Genomic DNA, 19,469 nt, shown 5'->3' on the forward strand with positions numbered 1-19,469 from the left:
CTCTGTGTCGATCAAACATTTCGAGGCAGCTACGAGAAACTAATCAGTCGGTCTCGAAGGGTGTCGCTGATTAAAAACTGGTCTCCAACCTCTTCTGTGTCCACGGGCTTTAAAAAGACAGCAAATCACTTTACTGTCATATCTGAGCTCTTCTTAAGAACAGAGCCATCATTCTATTTACGTTTACATTTAAAGTCAGAACAAGTTACAATTATTACACATATTCTAGAGAAGAAAAAAACATAAAATATGACTTAAATACAAGACCATGAAGTATGAGGATACAATTCACAGAAAATATACCTGAACAGTTTAACGAATGACTGAAATCTGAAGTTTTGTGAGTTTGTTTTTAAATACTTGGTTGGTGGAGAACAGTGGCCGAAATCTGGCACATTGATTGATTGACGAGTGGCCCAAAGGTGGGCCGAGTTTGGCCAACTGGAGCTGATTGTTGGCCAAATGTAGACCCCCAAACCCCCAACCAAACCCTGCGCAAACATGTGGGACACTGCCGAGTGTGTCAACACGGGAATAAAAAACACGCTATTTTACATTCTTATTAACTGAGATGTCCGCATATTCGGACACCGTAACAGCTCCTCACTCTTGTCTCCGTGTCTCTGTGTCCTCCAGGTCGTTCCAGGACTTGGCGCGGCAGATCGACGTGGACTACGGCACGGTGAGGGACTCGGCGGTCTACGACTACTTCAGGAACAAAGGCACCAACCCTCTGGAGCAGGACAGCACCTACGCGGAGCTGTGGAGGACCATCAGCAAGAACAACGGCATGGACTACTCCGTGTCCAGCCCGTCGGAGGGCATACGCAAGGTAAGACCGTCTGTGTGGGCTTTTTCTATGGTGTTCCTCAAGGTCTCGGTGTCTTAATGTGGTATTTTGGAGGGATTATTGATCATTTTTATCAATTCTCCAGTGGTGAAAAAATGGTTAAAGGGTCACCTATTATGCAAAATGCACTTTTCCATGTCTTTTAAACATCGATATCTGTCCCCAGTGTGGTATATGTGCCGTTGTATCGGAGCCGTTTTGTGAGTACGAGTACATGAGCACAGTATCGGACCCGATATCCGATACTGGTATCGGTATCGGTGCATCCCTGACCTAAACATAACCTTCTTCAGCGGAGGCAACTGACCGTGTGTTGACCTGACGTTAGTGAAGTCATGAAGAAAAAATAATGTTCATCTCCTGCATCGGCGAGTTTCTAATCTCAGATACCGGAGCATCAACAGGAAGAGTGTCTGAATGGAGCCGTATCAATACTCATATATTTAAAATACATATTTTGAAGTGTAATCTGAGTTTCTTGTTTGAGACTCTGAATCTTCCGTGAACTAATGAGCCGGTCTATCGGTCACTATATGTGATCTGAAGTGTCTTCATCGGCTGTGATTCACTCTGATGTCATCGTCACCATCAGGTTTTGTGTGTGTTTAATGTCACATGGAGCTGTAAACACACACCTCCTGTTTTATTCACAGCAGGCAAACATACAAAGACACTCCTCTGTTTACCCATTACTTAATTGCAACAGCAGTTGTGAACAATACACCAATTAGTGAGGCAGTGTGTGTGCGTGCGTGCGTGCATTTGTGTGTGTGTGTTTGTGTGTGTGTTTGTGTACAGCATTATGCTCATAGATCTCCCAAAAATCCGATGACAAATTAGCGTCGGAGACAAATCGGCTCTTAGCGCATCCATTATTCAGCCATTTGCATGATAAACATCCCTCCACCACCCTACCACGTGTTCTTTGACGTATTCTCCCAACACTAACCCCAAACACACTCACACACACATTTTAATCAGTTGTATTGCTACCGTCGAGTGCTTTTCCAATACAGAGCCGCTCGGCTGCCCCCCCCGCCAGTCCTCCCACTCACATCCCAACAGTGAAGCTGCACCGAGGACTTTGTTTTGGAGGCAAGAGCTTCTTTATCACTGAGAATAGTGAGCAGAGTGAGACGTGGTGCAGAGAAGCTCTCAGATCTGACTGTAACATCAGCCGCACTGAGGCTGAACGTCTTTATAACACAGCTGTCTGATCACTATCCACTCCACGGACTAGTGCTGCACGCTATACCAATACTATAAATAAGGGATGCACCGATACCAGTATCGGGTATCGGGTCGATACTGTACTCATGTACTCGCAAAAAAGCTCCGATACAACGGCACCGATACCACGTTACGGCAGCGTGACGTTAACCTCTCGTCACCGTCTTTCAGGTCCTATCGCACGCGCTCACGCTCCACCTCCCTGACGGTGCGGGCGAGATGGGCCGTCGAGGCGCCCGATCCCGCGGGGCCGGGATCCCACCTCAGCTGGCGCGTGCCGGCCCTCACTTTCATTGCGCCACGGGGTTTTGCTTGCACCCTCTGACTCACGCATGCGTTAGACTCCTTGGGCCGTGTTTCAAGACGGGTCGGGTGGGTTGCCGACATTGCAAAGACCCCTGACGCCTTTCATGTGGGTCGAGCCCCGCCCAGGAGGCACGACGCAGTTAGGGCGCACTGAGGACAGTCCGCCCCGGACGACAGTCGCACCCCGTTTTTGAGCACCTCAAAAATGTGATTCATCTTAATAATAATAATTCCTACAGTTCCCGACGTTCATAAGTGTCTTCAAATGAGCCTGATATCACATGTCTCTGTGTATGTGAGCTGACTGTAGATCTGAGGTTTGTGTCGTCTCCTTTGATTCATACAAGCCTTTTTTCCTGCTGAACGCTGCTCCGCTCTCAGCATCCTAGCGTGGCGTCACGTAGCTTAGCATCGACGTCGCACAGCTTTATTCCTCCCAGTTACCTGGAGAGAGAAAGAAAAAACCCCCACTGTTACTTACACGATGAGAGGTAAACACAAAGAGAGCCTGCCGAGGCTAACGGCAGCAGCTACAGGCGATCAAACGTGGACGTGGTTGTAATTAGGCTGTAACCGCGTGAACGGATCCGATGACTGAAGTCTCCGTGTTACCCTACGAGGAGGGAGGAGAGAGAGCGGCGTACCCACACTTTGTTCATGTGTTGGTTCAATTAGCAGCGACATCGAGCAGGTGGAAGTGAAAACAGATGCTCCTGCAGCAGTTCTGCTGACACAGTGAAAACACCCACATCCTCATCTACTTACTCTCTCCTCCTCCTCCTCCTCCTCCTCCTCCTCACCCCATCACCTCCTCTGCAACAAATACAAACCCCCACATGTTACGTTAAAATCACGTTTTATAAAATGACACTTTTATCGGCCAAGTTATCAGAAGTTTTGACACAAAATGAAGAATCTTATTGTGATTATAAGAGGAGTTTACATTTAAAGTCATGGCACTTTGACTCACTGTCACATCTTAATGTTTATTTTTTATAGGGACAACAATATGTGTCACATTTTATTGCTTAAAGAACACGTTGGCTGTCGTCCGTTGTTGTTCCAACTTGATTTTTCCCAGTCGGGAACTCGTATATCCGATTATTCCGATGCCACGTGAATGTACAGTAGGGCTGTGCATTGGCAAGAATCTGGTGATACGATCCATATCGTGATATCGGGGTAAAGATTCAATATATTGCGATATTATTGCAATTATTTTTTTGTTTTAATTTTAGGAAAACTGTCATAGCATAAAGAACACACAAGAAATACACCATTTTAGAATAGGCAAAAATAACTGCATCCAAAAAACTGCATGTGATTATCATAAAGTGGGCATGTCTGTAAAGGGGAGACTCGTGGGTACCCAGAGAACCCATTTACATTCACTGATCTGGAGGTCTGAGTTCAAGGGACCCCTTTGAAAATGGACGTGAAAGTTTTTCCTCGTCAGTTTTTGTGTAAGTTTGGAGCATTTTTTTAACCTCCTTTCATATGATACCAGTATCTAAATTTTCTTCTGCCTTTCTTTCGCACATTTTTCGGAAATTTTTAGACATTTTTAGACATTTTAGACAATTTTCAGACTTTTTTTTGACATTTTTCTATATTTTTGGGACATTTTTTCGACTTTTTTCGGACATTTTTTCGGACGTTTTTTTTTTTTTTACATTTTTCGGACATTTTTTCGGACTTTTTTTTTAAAAAAAATTTCGCCTTTTTCCGGACTTTTTTCAGACTTTTTGGACATTTTTTGGAAATTTTTCAGACTTTTTATCGGACATTTTTGAGACATTTTTCCGGACAAAAACCCATCACACATTCAGATATTTGGCAGTCAAAGGTCAACGGACCCTTTTAAAAATGGCCATGACGGTTTTGTCCCCGACAAAATTTAGCGTAAGTTTGGAGCGTTATTTAACCTCCTTCACGACAAGCTAGTATGACATGGTTGGTACCGATGGATTCATCAGGTTTTATAGTTTCATATGATACCAGTATCTTCACTCTAGCTTTAAAACTGAGCCGCTACAACCTAAAAATCACAAGTTGCGTTAAGAAATTAGTGGCGTGAAAACAAATTTGTGTTAACGCGTAATTATTGCGTTAACTTTGACAGCCCAAGTAGAAATATAGTGAATTTCCATAGGTTTTATTTTGAAGCTCCATTTCCAGCTTCCCAGCGAGTAGTGCTGCTACAACATGCAACTCTACGTAGTCCATCGATTGTCATGTGACCCTTTTTATAATTGAGTTTAATCAGTTAGTCATTTTGTTCAACAATCCGTACAAAACCCAAATAAATTCAGTTTAAATGATATCAAACAGAGACAAGTAGAACATCTGTGACTCTAGTTGGGAGTGAGAACGTGTTGAAGCAACACATTTAAACGGATGAATAAAATCCATCACTGAACGTCAGGCTGCTTTGGTTTGTTTCCCCGTCAGCAGAGCTGCTCTGATTGGAGACTAAAATTAGAGCTGATTGGCTGGTTCCAAACAAGTCCAGCGTTTCCATGGAAACTAGAGCAAAAAATCTGGAGGGGTGATTTTACAGCCAGTGAGTCTGAATAGTGAAACTTGTAAAACAAATTGTTGTTATTTAACAGTTTCTCTGTCTGTGTGTGTCTGTGTGTGTCTGCAGGCGAAGAAGAGTCCCTACGCCTTCCTGTGGGACATGGCGGTGCTGGAGTACGCCGCCCTCACGGATGACGACTGCACCATCACCGTGTCGGGGAACAGCATGAGCAGTAAAGGCTACGGCATCGCCATGCAGCACGGCAGCCCCTACAGAGACCTCTTCTCCCAGAAGTAAGTGACTCCGCATTCAGCCGGCACCAAACCTCACCTGTAAAAGGCTGTTTTTACCTCCAGCCTGGAGCTCTCCGCAAGACCCTCCGTAGGGTGTCTGGGCTCAGCCTTAGAGATAAGATGAGGAGCTCAAACTGGAGTAGAGCTGCTGTCGAAGTCGAAGCTGAGGTGGTTTGAGCCTCCCGTTAGAGGTCAGAGGTTCCGTAGTGGATCCAGAACACGCTGGAGGGATGATATATCTCTGTTGAAGTTGTTGGTGCAACGGTTTCTAGCTGATAAGATCATCCTTGAACTGAATACTGACGCTGTTTTTGCAAAGGCCCATCAGTGATTGTTAGAGCTGTCAAAGTTAACGCAATATGAAAGCAAATTCATTGACGCGTTCTCATTGCGTAAACTGAAGATACTGGTATCATATGAAACTAGAAAATCTAAAGAATCCATCAGTACCAACCATGTCATACCTGCTCGTTGCAGAGGAGTTTAAATAACGCTCCAAATATACACAAAATTATGGCGAGGATGACCATTTTCAAAGCGGTCCCTTGACCTCTGACCTCCAGATCAGTGAATGTAAATGGGTTCTATGGGTACCCACGAGTCTCCCCTTTACAGACATGCCCACTTTATGATCATCACATGCAGTTTGGGGCAAGTCATAGTCAAGTCAGCTCACTGACACACTGACAGCTGTTGTTGCCTGTTGGGCTGCAGTTTGCCATGTTATGATTGGAGCATATTGTTTTATGCTAAATGCAGTACCTGTGAGGGTTTCTGGACAATATCTGTCATTGTTTTGTGTTGTTCATTGATTTCCAATAATAAATATATACATACATTTGCATAAAGCAGCATATTTGTCCACTCCCATGTCTCCTTTTAAGTTACATTTTGAACAGATAAAAAAATGTGCGATTAATCTTGCATCGCCCTGAAGGGGTTTATTTCACAACGACCCGCTAGCTGTACATTATCCTGCTTATTACACAGCTTCTTAATAGAGAAATCAATTATTTCCGGTCCTCCAGAGTCCGACATCAGAGCTGCGCCCATAGCAACGGTCTGCTATGAAGAAATAACAGAGCGTAGAACGCTGTGATTGACCAATCAGAATCGAGTATTCAACAAAGTTGTGCAATAACTGGACGTTAACAACCGCAGACACCTTGAAAGGAAGTCATTGTTTCATTTCAAAGCCAGTGTGTAGAAGCAGAAAGCCTCAACAGACCCGCTGTGCTTCCTCTCCTCCTCTGCTGCAGCAGCCTCACGCTCCCCTCAGGTGATCTGATCTGGACTCTCGTCAGTTACAAAGGGGGACAGTCTCAAAGCTTTAAAGAGCAGCTCTGAGAAACAGGATTTCCCCGCCGCTTACTTAACATGGCCTGAGAGGACGAGAGAGGATCAGAGGGAGCAGGAGAGAGAGAGAGAGAGAGGGAGGAAGTGAAGGGTGGAGGTTAGATGGGAACGGAGGGGGGTGTCGGATAAATTACATTTTTGGTGTGGAGTTGCTCTCTGGGCCGCGGGCGTCCCTCCCACGCAGCCACGGGGCGCACAAACACATCCCAGAGAGCCCGTTTCCCCCTCAGCCGATCGGCTCCGCCGCTCTGCTAATAACATCGGCAGCACAGCGGTGCGGCCGCTAATGCTTTGTGTTAACGTCTCTATCAACGCCGCCGCCGCTGCTGCCGCTGCTGCCGCTGCTGCCGGCGTCAAACATCACAATCACTATTTGTGTTTTTCTTCCTCGCAAGAAATTACACAGGAAGTTACACGGCGGTTTATGTGCTGAGGAGTTGGGGACGGCGTGCAGCAAGACATCAAACGGGCTCCCGCTGCGAGCTGCTGTATTATCGCTGCCCTCCTCACGACTTCATACAGTCAGTTCAGAGGCTTTTCAGAGCGCCTCCTCAGGACTCTGAGCCCCGCTGCTTTTCATTCCAACATCCAAATCACAGAGACATTTACACCTGGGAGGCCAGGTGCACACGGTCCCGCTGAGCCGTGCAGCGGCACACACAGCGAGAGAGATGCTCACAAAAAAAATTATGTTTCATTGAAACTCAGCTGGCAGTTTCGCCACAAAATGAAATTCTTTAATATGAAGGTGGATAAAGTGGTTTCCTGTGACTCTCCAGGTCTGAGGAGAGCTGCAGCCACGGCGACCGAGGAGACGCCAGCGTACAGAATATCTGAGTATTAACCTCCAACAGTTCGCTGCCATTTGGACGCCACAACTTGTAAAGTCTGAGCGCGGCTATAGACTGAATGGAAGAAGTGGACGTAGTCACCGTGACGTAACCCGTTGGTTTGTGGACTACGGTTCTGAAGCCTCGAGTTCAGCATTTTGGTCACCATCTTGGTTCTTGGCCGTCACCATCTTGGTTTTTGGCCGTCGCCATCTTGGTTTTTGGCCGTCGCCATCTTGGTTTTTGGCCGTCGCCATCTTGGTTCTTGGCCGTCGCCATCTTGGTTTTTGGCCGTCGCCATCTTGGTTTTTGGCCGTCGCCATCTTGGTTCTTGGCCGTCAACATCTTGGTTCTTGGCCGTCACCATATTGGTTTTTGGCGGTCGCCATCTTGGTTTTTGGCCGTCGCCATCTTGGTTCTTGGCCGTCACCATATTGGTTTTTGGCCGTCGCCATCTTGGTTTTTGGCCGTTACCATATTGGTTTTTGGCGGTCGCCATCTTGGTTTTTGGCCGTTACCATCTTGGTTCTTGGCCGTCACCATCTTGGTTTTTGGCCGTTACCATATTGGTTTTTGGCGGTCGCCATCTTGGTTTTTGGCCGTCGCCATCTTGGTTCTTGGCCGTCACCATATTGGTTTTTGGCCGTCGCCATCTTGGTTTTTGGCCGTCGCCATCTTGGTTTTTGGCCGTCGCCATCTTGGTTCTTGGCCGTCACCATATTGGTTTTTGGCGGTCGCCATCTTGGTTTTTGGCCGTCACCATCTTGGTTTTTGGCCGTCGCCATCTTGGTTTTTGGCCGTCGCCATCTTGGTTCTTGGCCGTTACCATATTGGTTTTTGGCCGTCGCCATCTTGGTTTTTGGCCGTCACCATCTTGGTTTTTGGCCGTTACCATATTGGTTTTTGGCGGTCGCCATCTTGGTTTTTGGCCGTCATCATCACGATTATGTGAATTACATACGAATTGATTTTGTGGGATATAGATATATATACACGGATTACAGTGCATTACTTGTTATAAGTGTGTACGGTGTTTGAGAACAGCCTTAAAGTGCAGCTTTAAAATCTGATCGTTTTGAACCTGAACGATCAATCAAACATAAACTGATGTTAATCAGCTAATTTGATTTCTCAATCTCAGTTTCTGACGTTTAGCAGAAGTTTGTCAACTCATGTTTCTTTTTACACCAACTTTCCTGTCTGCTCTCTGAGAGCCGATCGATACGAGACGGGTGAGAAAGTCTTCTCTTCCCGTTAACTCATGATGTAATAATATGGAGACTTACTAAATGATCTACGCGATTTGTTCACTCGCACTGGGATCAATTTGTGTTTGGGAAGAGAGAGGAGACGAGGTTTCACTCACTCTGATTTCATCCTCAACTCAGACTGAAGGAGATAATTGATTTAAAAAATCAGCCTCGCAAGATCATATAATTAGCGCACGTCGCTCTGTTTATACATCACACCATGAATAATCCCTCTCGCTTCTCAACAACGCCGCTTAATACGAGCTCGTTTCATGTGAGCTTAATTGACTTTAGCGTGGAGCACCGTTATTGATTTACCGCCTGCAGGAGGCGTTTCTCACCTCGCACTTAACACCCACAACTTTCAAACCCCTGCACGCCTCCGTCAAGTTTGAAATAAGTCAGCGTGACACATTTCATCTTACAAAGTGTCCCTCGTTAACATAAAGTCAGCTGTAACTGCCTCAGACAAGTCAGTCCTGGAAGACTCGGGATTTACAGGCTGTTAATGAAGACTTAACGCCAACAAAGAGGATCAAACTCCCGACAAAAAGGCCTGCGAGCTTCATCTTTAACTTCACGTCAGGCTTTGTTTCACTGCACAATAAAAGCAGCTGACAAGAACAGAGAAGCTTTCATCCAAAGTTGTGATGTGTTAACACACAGTCAGCAGTAACATCTTCTGATGGTCCATTACAGATAAACACTAAACCAGCCCGCAAACAGCTCAGACCTCCAGGCCACATCACACTGCAGCCGCCATGTTTACCACTCAGGAAGAAGATGAAGATGTGTTGTCTAATAAAGTCACACCTTTGAAAATGGACATGACAGTTTTTCCTCTCCAAAATTTAGTGTAAGTTTGGAGCGTTATTTAACCTCCTTCATGACCAGCTAGTCTGACATGGTTGGTACCGATGGATTCATCGGTTTACTAGTTTCATATGATACCACTATCTTCACAAACAAATTTGCGATATTATCGCGTTACCTTTGACAGCCCTAATACATCCTCAAGATGTGAAATAGGTTAATTTGTATTTAGATAGTATGATCCTTCATTTCATTATGATGTTGGTAGTCATGGCAAAGACACAAGGATCAACCTCTGTGAAGCACTCAGGGTAATATCCAGGTTTATTTAGAAAATATCTGCATGTCTTTGGTAGTCATGGCGTAGGAGATGAAATCCATGTTTGTTGCTCTTTGCTCCTCGTTTCACTGAAGTTTTAAATGAGGTTTCAAACCGCCTACGCTGTTATTTCTGGTTTATATCTGATCTGAAGAGGTCGTCTGCCGTCTGATGTGCGTTTGAAAAGAACCTTGACTTGACTCGTTTGAGTCTTCAGTTTTCTTTGACTCATTCTGCTCTTTGTTTTGGCGCCTGATTGCGGCGGTGGTCGGGTTCATTGTTTGCCCGTGGGGCCCGTTTCTCAATCACGGCCTTCCCCTTTCCCTTCTCCTCCCTCTGCACCGCGCATTTCCTCTTTAATTAAAGCAATTCTGTGTTTATTTAGGAATTAATTTGTGGCACTGAATGGAGACAAAACCGCTAGTTATTAATGGAGTTTTTTGCACCGGCCCCGGCCCGGTTCAGCGGGCGTCCAACGGCCCGAGGCGTCCTCGCAGCGCAGCGTTCAGGGACGAGCAGGAATAATGTGTCAGGGTGTTAAATTGAGGGCAGAGCTATTGTTCAGAGAGAAAACCATTATCTCCACATTACCAACCATCATTTTAATACCTAGTCCCATAACTGCTGTATTACCTCTGTCCAGGGTTTCCATTCGATAATCCTGCCATTAATAACCTTCGCAGACTTTGTTGCTTCTGCTGCTCATTTGTGCTGTAAAACTATTTTGTCCTCGGGGTGTTTCGGACGGGGGGGTGGGGGTTGGTAGATGGAAACTGCAGTGCGCTGACCTTCAACATGTTCACGCTGAGTTGAGCAGATTAAATGGAGCAAATTGGGCTCTGATTTTACTGCAGCTAAAAGCAGATTGTACTTCAGTGGTCGTGGCGGAGTTTGCTTAATTAACCCCATTACTCAACACAACGAGAACAGCAGGACGGCTGCATGAAACTTAATGTGTGTCACTAACTAATACGTCGTCCGTGGTGTATATGAAGTATGTAGATAGTTCAGGTCAGAGGAGACGATGCGAGCTGCTGTCTGGTATCAGTGTTACTGATGTGGGTTTTAATATGTACTGGCTGCCAGGCAAAGTTTACACCTTTAACTCATCTTCTTTTCTGTCTCGCTGATCATTTCCACATCTGCTGGGTCTTGTTTTTAGCTCGTCTCCAGACCTCTGAATCGCTTCTAACATCTACAATATTACTGTAGGTCTGTTTTAATGGTTGGAAAACACAACGAGACAGTCAGAGCTTCGTAGGTGGGATTAAGAATCAGGACGTTATCTTACAGAAAACTGGCAGTCAGTGTGGATGAGATGTTTACAGGTTGTTGTGAGATGACTTACAGAAACAACAACTCGTAAATCAACATATTCCTTTGATCGACATGAAAATCAACATATATTTAACTGTTTTGGGAGGACAGAAGCTGCGTTTCAGGGTTGTTTGGAGAAACATTGTTGATTTAAGAGTTGTTATTTATGTAAGTCGACTTATAACTACCTGTACAGTTGTGTCTGTTTTTCTGTTGCTATTATTCATTCCTGTACTGAGTTAACTAGCTAGTTATGTAGGAAGATGACGTCCCCGTTCTTAAACACGCCTACGAAGCTCTGATTCGTCAACTGTTTCTCTAACCAGTTAAGAGCAGTCGATGAGCGCAACATCAGATCTACGGAGTTACTTTTGTGTCTTTGTTTTGCATGCAAACAGAAAAGGTTTGAGGGCATTTATGATTCAAAGTTTTGTTTACAAATCCAAGTTTAGCTTGGTGTTGATCTGAATCTTGTGTGCGGGACCTAAACTCAACAACAAACAAAACTTCTTGATTTGCAAACAAAACTTTTAGATTTGCAAACGAAACTTTTAGATTTGCAAATGAAACTTTTAGATTTGTGAACAAAACTTTTAGATTAGCCAACAAAACTTTTGAATTTGCAAAAAAACCTTTTAGATTTGCGAACGAAACTTTTAGATTAGCAAACAAAACTTTTGAATTTGCAAACGAAACTTGTAGATTTGTGAACGAAACTTTTAGATTTGCAAACAAAACTTTTAGATTTGCAAACAAAACTTTTGAATTTGCAAACGAAACTTTGGGATTCACATCAATACATTTGTAATCACAATTTTATTTACTTGCAATAAAACATTTTTTGATTGCGGTGTCGTCAGTTTTGCTCTTTAATCTTTTCTGTTTGAGTGGATAATAAAGACACAAAAGTAACTCCATACAGATCTAGTTTATTTAAATGACATCAGATATGTGAGTGGTGATTCAGGTCTGAAACTAGGCTGAAATTATCCCACAATGCAATGCAGAAAATAGTGTAAAATTGATGGTTACAAAGTCGAGAGTTAACCACAGTCATGTACTGCACAGACTGTAGAAAATGGCAGATAAGTGGAAGATTGATTTCTATTTACTGTCTTAACACAAACCTGAAACTGAACACAGTGGACTCTCTTCTACACAGCACTCTCTGTGTATGTAGTGAATAAGTGACCAGCCTATTTTAGATTTTTTCTTTTTAAAATTGGGAAACTTTAAACTGTAGTTCTCCTTTAGAGCCCCATTTCTAAATTGCAGGCAGCTACAGACTCTTATTCTCTTCTTTAACTCGATGTCGTGTTAAATGACGACGTGGTCATCGTGGTCGAAACCTCACTTATGGATGAAAGTGAAAGAGGCGCCGTGAAGAAATAAAAAATCACAACCAGCGCCCCCTGCTGTTTCCTAACTAATCAATTCATCTTCTGAGTCGAAACAACAACAACAAGAAACGAATCAATCCTATTGTCATTCTGCATGTCGAGACAAAGCCACAAATTATCACCTGCGTTCAGCGAAATAAAATACTTAAAGAACTCAATCTTTTCTCAAGCGGCACACAAGATTACAATTGATGCAGAATGATTGTTTTTTAAATTATAGTGAAAACCCCTTATGTTTAATTCAGTACACTGTAATGTCAGTTTATTGGAAAATTCGCCTCAAAAAGTTACTGACTGCAGCTTTGAGCACCTTCCCTGCTCCGTAACATTGATTACTACCACTTACCACGTCATGTAATTACCCACATCTACTCATTACAGTAACTAAATTACAGCTGCGATGAGGCACGGCTAAATTGCTTCATAGAGGTATTGTGACGGCCTATTGTGGGAAGTTCAGGAATAATTACAGTGAGACTTCTGCTCCGCCTTCATTGAACTGTCATTTCTTGTTCACGTTGATTTAATGACGGAAACCACATGCAGACTGCTGCTAAATATGATGAGATATGTTCAAATACAGTTTAACATTTTGATGTACTTTTCCTACTGTTTTTATCCACGTAGTATGGAAATCTATTCGGGGATTCTCTCGTTGAATCATTGTGAACATCACGTCAATGTTACATTATCATTGTGTGGTAATATAAATGCAGATGATTTGAAAAGTCTGCACCTCTATACCTCACAAACATGATGTAACTTTGACAAAATCTAATGCAGACTTGATGTTTACTGTGATGGATTTTACAGCTGAAGAGATTTGATAATAGAATCTCATATTGGAAGGAAATGAATCAGTTCTCACAGAAAAATCGGGGTGTTTTGTTCCCTGTTTTGAGAAGACAAGGATTGTATTTTGTGCTCTACTAGATTGACTATATTTATCTCTTTGTATTGTATTTTATTTGACTCTACAGGGTTTCTGCAGGGTCTAAAAGTAGAGGCATTTTATTTTGTAGCTTGTATGTATATTTGTCCAAAGAGGTTGTATGCTGAAGTGTATGTGTATTTATTCATTGTGTAGGCGCGTAGTGGGATCTGTTAATGCAATCCTGCTGGATTTGAGGTTATATGAAAGGGACGACTGGCTGTGGCTGTTTCTAATGTTCATTCCACTAATTCATCACATACCTGAAGGTACCTGTAAAGTTAACTATGATTTTCTGATGACATACGACTTTTTATGAAATTATTTCAATATACTCTACCATAACTTTTTTATAGACTATACTACAGCTTTTTTAAGACTTTCTTTTCGCCGTACTATACTGTGACATTTTTTCAATTTTTTCAACATACTATTCTATGACATAGTATACTATAACTTTCCTTTCAAAGTACTATACTATGATTTTTTTTACTTTTTTCGACATACTATTCTATGACTTTTTTTTTAATCTTTTTACAACACGTTAGTATAACACGTTGAAAGAAAAATCATAGTATAGCATGTCGAAAAAGGTCATAGAAGTCATAGTATAGTATCTCGAATAAAAAGTCATAGTATAGTATGTTGAATAAAAAGTCAGACTATAGTATGTCAAAAAAAGTTAAAAAAAAACATAGTATAGTATTTTGAAAAAAAAAGTCATAGTATAGTACGTCGTAAAAATTCTTTAAAAAGTCATAGTATAGTATGCTGAAAAAAAGTCATAATGGTCTCTTATTCTCACCTGTTCATCTCTTCTTCTTCTTCTACTTCTTCAGGATCTTGGAGCTGCAGGAGAAAGGCGACCTGGACATCATGAAGCAGAAGTGGTGGCCTCGTACCGGCCGCTGCGACCTCAACAGCCACGCCAGCGCCCATCCCGACGGCCGCTCCCTCAAGCTGCACAGCTTCGCCGGCGTCTTCTGCATCCTGGCCGCCGGCCTGCTACTGGCCTGCCTGGTGGCCGGGCTGGAGGCTTGGTGGAACAGCAACCGCTGCCGCCAGGAGCAGCCCAAAGAGGTGACCGAGCACAGGGCCCGGCGGACGGGCCAGCAGGGGGAAGACACTGCCACACTCTACTTTAAGGATCCAGCCGCAGACGCGAGCCCCGACTTAGTGGAGCTCCAGTACACCCAGCTGTAGAGGAGTTTAGGGAAGTTAGTGTTGGAGAGCTGGGGGACAGAGATAGGACAGAGTAGGTAGAGGTGCTCTGTGCCACATCAGCCCAGGCCACTGATTGAAATCAAATTTGGTCTCTTATTATTATCCCTCCTCCATTTTTTCTTTTATCCGTCCATCGCTCCCCACCCACCTCGTTCTAAACTTACAGACACCAGAGCTCATCTGTTTTTGTATGGCATATTCTCTAAACCACATAAAGCACACAGCACACTCCACTTGACCATTACCTTTTACTAATACGCTCATAAAACGACAGCTTCTCGATCCACTCAGGAATCGCTTTTTCTTTGGCTTGATGCATCCACTCGAGGCCTTAGGCAAACTGTGTCGAATTAGCCCAGCAAGTCAGGATATGGCTATTAGCATGTCCTGCATGTTTCCCAGCATTACCCCCTGCTAAAACAACCGAGTACACCCGCAGACTTTAATGATTAATTCCCACGGTGCCGGCTTCCGAAACCATTCAAGTGCTCGGTATTGAATTATTGTTATAAACTAATTTTCTACAGAGAGGCTTTGGTAGTTTCCTGCACCCAAGGGTTGTGAAAAGAGATTATAATTAGCAGGAGAGAGATCGCTCAGGCAGAGAACGATAACATTGTTGAACACAGACACACTTTCTTAACACTTTAGGACATTTTTTCCATTTGGGCTTGAGATCCCGATGAGACGTCAAGAGACACAAAAAGTAATTTATCATATCCGAGAAAACTTTAACGTGCAGCTCGCCCTGGTTTTTAACATTAACAGTGACATTATCACAGTTAGTTCAAATCATTTGCTGATGTTGCTAATAGATACTCGAGCTTTACTAAGTGCCTACTGAATAAAAACCATACAGCAGTCAATTACCAGATCGCTCTCTTTTTAATGAAACAAAAGCCACTATAATAGTTTAACACCTTTACAGGGTTTAAAGAGGACAAGCAGTTAATTAAACATTAATGCCCTCTAATCAACATTAATGAACACTGACAACAACGACTCGATGTGTTTAGTGCAGATAAATATCAATAAACATCAACGGTATTGAAACTGAACTCCTGACATCAGAAAAGGTTCATATTAAGCTGATTTAACACTGAATTAGAGAGTTGAAAATATTTTATAAACATATAGTTTACACAATTAAGTTGTGAAACAGAGAGCCCCCCCACCCCCTCAGTTAAATACCTTAACTGATCTAGAGTCACGTTGTGTCCCAGTACCGTAATATATACTACTTTTAACGTGGTTTTCAGTGAGTAGGGCATTTACGCAAGAGACATAAGGTATATTTTAAATACCGGTGCAATTTAAAAGTGTGAAAAAATGTTGGGTACTAGTGGAATAACTTTCAGGAAACAAACACAATGAAAACAAATCTTAGAAATCGTCCTGTAGCTCTGTTTTTGGTCTCCACCACCAACTTCTGAGGGAAATATCTATCTCTTTAGCTGCTAAATGCTCCACTATGTCCACCAGCTAGTCTCTAACTGGGTCTGTCTGCTGTTTGATGCTGAGCAGGTAGTGAACAGTGAGTTTATCAGAGCTTGTTTTCTAGAAAAGACTAAAAAGGTTGTATTTGGGGGAGGCTGGTGAGAGCCTGAAGGAGTCAACCATACGCATATGTGTAGCAAGAGCACCAAATTTATGAGCTAAGAGATGCTAAAAAAGGGCTGTGTAGAGCTGCAGAGTTGGATGTGAACTACGAGAAACAGCAAAAAAATATATGATAATGGATAGGGGTGGTTTTTTTTACGATTTTGAAATATATTTTTTAAAGCCAGAATCTATTTATATACTTCATTTGAGTCTATGTGGAAGTAGAAGGAAGGTACCGCTTTTGTTGTTGTTGTCTGAGTAACGTGACGTCATATCCGTTCCGTATCCGTCAACCAAAACAAACCTCAGAGAGTCTAAAACGTCGGAGGGTCAGCGTGGATACGACCTGCACCCTCACATGTTAACTCCAGCGTGGTAAACACTACACATCCAGTAAAGGATGGAAACACTTTGGGTTTCACACATTGACAGGAAAAGCAGAGCTACACAGAGCAGAGCTAAAGCTGCATGCTAACTCTGTCATGGACAGGAAACGTTATCGTATCGCGGTTACTGATCGAGCCGGCCGTCGCTCTCGTCTCCGTGGTCAAATGGGCCGACGCTATGACTGTAGATACTGACATTTCTGTTCTCTGCATTGAAACGGCTCCGATGGAGCTGACCATGGATGGATAAAGAGAACGGAGCTGACGGGAGAGCTAGAGACCACCTTGGAGAAGTTACAGGAAGTAGACACGTGGGACTAGTTTTCAAAATAAGGTGTTAACAAAGGGAACTGTATATACAAAATACATCTATGGAAATCAGATTGATTGGATTATATTCACCAGAAGAATAAAACATTACATGTTCCTTATAAATTAAAAAGGAAAATACCACTAATTTGTGAATGGAGGGTGCAGCTCGTATCCACGCAGACCCTGCGACATTTTCTACATCGTTTGTTTTGGTTGACGTTATGTTACTCAGACTACAACAATAAAAGCGGTAACTTCCTTCTACCTCCACATAGACTCAAATGAAGCAAATATATCGATTCTGGCATTAAAAAATCAATTTCAAAATCCTGTATATATACACACCGTACAGTAATAGTATATATAGTCTGGAACTGGGACACAGGCTCAACATTAGCTCCTCCAAGCACTCACTACACTTGAACATAAGCTGACCTCAGACATGCATTTTCTACCTCCACACAAAAACGTTCACTTCCTGTGCCGAACACAAGAAACACACATCAGGAGGCAGGTTTGTGTCATGTGACAGGGGGGACAAAATGGATCCATAAACTAAAGTGTGAGCAGACAGTGTACGTTGGGTGTGTCGCCCTTTAGCAATAAGATCTGTGTCCAACATCCCAGTCCATAACCCCTCCCAACCCCTCCCCCACTGGTACTATCACTGTGTCACGTCTTATTGCAAATTATATGTCAATGTGGACACCCGTGTTATCTATCTACTCTCCTTCTCTCCATCTATCCTTTTTATTTACACTTGACTGTCTATGATCTCGTGCAGGTTACTAAGGATTACAGACTGGCAAGGGTTTCTGGTCCATTGACATATAATGACATTACAACTGCTTCATCGGAGGGGAGGAGGGACATTTGGACAGACAGAGAGAGAGGCTGGGATGAAGCAGAAGCTATTGATACAGGTCAGAATAGACCTCCTATACAACTATCAAAAATAAAAACAGCAAAAAGGTCATTTTTGTTTTGTTGATTTTTGGTCAATTGTAAATAACTGAGCAGAAACGTGCCTCATACCTGATTTTTTGCGGCCTGAGTTCTGGAAATAAATGTGTTCTTCATAAATATGAAAAAAGTAAACAAGTAGGGCTTCATATTTAAGGCATTTTAAGTAGTTTCTTAACTCCTAGAAAAGCTTTGCAACTAATATCTATTATTTTTTTTCTCTATTTTAACCATAAACTGAATAACATGATTGCATGTCAATGTTAAAATATCTAATAATCTTTAAATGTAAAACAGAGGGGAGCTCAAGAAATGTCGCAGGTGATGTTAATACTTCACTCACTTTTCCTTAAGCTTAAATCAGACGTTTTGTCGTTAACGTTTCTGGCAGTTCATTAAAACTCCCACCAATAAAACCAATAAAGCTAATTATCAATTTCCTTATCAGAAAATTGAACAGGAAATTATTTCCAGAACCAGAAGACGTTTCAGCTCGACACTAAAGAAAGAAATAAAATGGCCCAAATTAATTTGATCAGAAAACACACAGCTTGGTCTTAATTGCAATTGATTTGGATTTTTGGGCTTTTAGCTCTATGCAGACGACATGATAATTAAAGTTGTAATTGATGCCTGGCTGCTCCACCTTTAACACTGCACCCCCCGCCCCCCCACACCGTCATTAGAAACCCTCCTGGTTCTTCTTATAGTGCCTTTCTGTTTCTTCTTTGCTTTTGTTTCAGTCGTTCATCTTTTAACTGTGTGAACACATTTCATAAGGGCTGACCTCTGACCTCTCACTTTTACATGTTTCTTGACGTGTTGAACAGAATCAATAACGGTCACACTGATGGACGTCGCAAGGAACAACTGCAAACAAGCTTAGTGCCTTTTCATGCATAAAACAATTACAACTCAATATTACTTATAGCCCTTTATAAACTAAAATTACTAAACAAGGTGTTTGTTAAATCAGAACACGAGTTCTCATCCTCAAATATTAATATTCATCTATTTAAAAATTGGAAAAGAGGAATCTGTACAAAAACTAAATGTAAAGGAACTCTGAGACGTACGTTGAGTTAGTCACGAGTGGCTGATATATCATCAGACTTGTTGCATCTAAAAAATGAAAGCACATTTGACCGTACACATATTTCTCAGTTGCAGAGTTGATCTCGAAGCAAAAACTAAAGTACCAAAGTCCCTGAATCTGTTGTTGGTTAACTCACAAATTAGCCCTGCAAAGCCAGACAACATTTCACAAACTCAGATGTTAGAAAGCATCCAGTCAACTGAGGTGCTAGTTGGAGGCTCCAATCAAAACAACTATGGGGGGAGTTTAGACGTGATGTGACACACCAGCCTCGTTAACTAACATTAAAAACTAGATGTTACAAAGTGAAGTATTATTCCCTTGATCAAGACTGAAATATCTCCACAACTATTCATCGTACTATATCTTCAAGCGGCATCAACAGGCCAAGATTTTAACTGTGAAATACTTTAGTTTATGACCAAATACCTGCAAAACTAATGGCATTCCCATCAGCCTCACCTGCACTG

At 42.6% G+C, this 19,469-nt stretch overlaps 1 protein-coding gene across 5 annotated transcripts in view; it reads left to right on the plus strand.

Annotated features, from left to right (window-relative positions):
- grid1b (glutamate receptor, ionotropic, delta 1b) overlaps nucleotides 1-19,469 on the plus strand; it is a 533,969-nt gene that overhangs the window by 503,126 nt on the left and 11,374 nt on the right. For 3 of the 5 annotated variants that reach the window (XR_012591834.1, XM_074619402.1, XM_074619403.1), the window contains exons 14-17: nucleotides 637-832; nucleotides 5,034-5,200; nucleotides 14,256-14,496; nucleotides 17,725-17,863. Coding sequence is in view for 4 of the 5 variants with exons in the window: in XM_074619402.1 (XP_074475503.1) it covers nucleotides 637-832; nucleotides 5,034-5,200; nucleotides 14,256-14,496; nucleotides 17,725-17,863 (743 nt within the window). In the remaining variant the exon portion in view is untranslated. The remainder of the gene's footprint in view (nucleotides 1-636; nucleotides 833-5,033; nucleotides 5,201-14,255; nucleotides 14,497-17,724; nucleotides 17,864-19,469) is intronic. The other 2 variants (XM_074619404.1, XM_074619405.1) reach the window with 1 other exon arrangement.

This window comes from Sebastes fasciatus, chromosome 20 (assembly GCF_043250625.1).
Source record: "Sebastes fasciatus isolate fSebFas1 chromosome 20, fSebFas1.pri, whole genome shotgun sequence".
In the NCBI taxonomy this organism is placed as follows: domain Eukaryota; kingdom Metazoa; phylum Chordata; class Actinopteri; order Perciformes; family Sebastidae; genus Sebastes; species Sebastes fasciatus.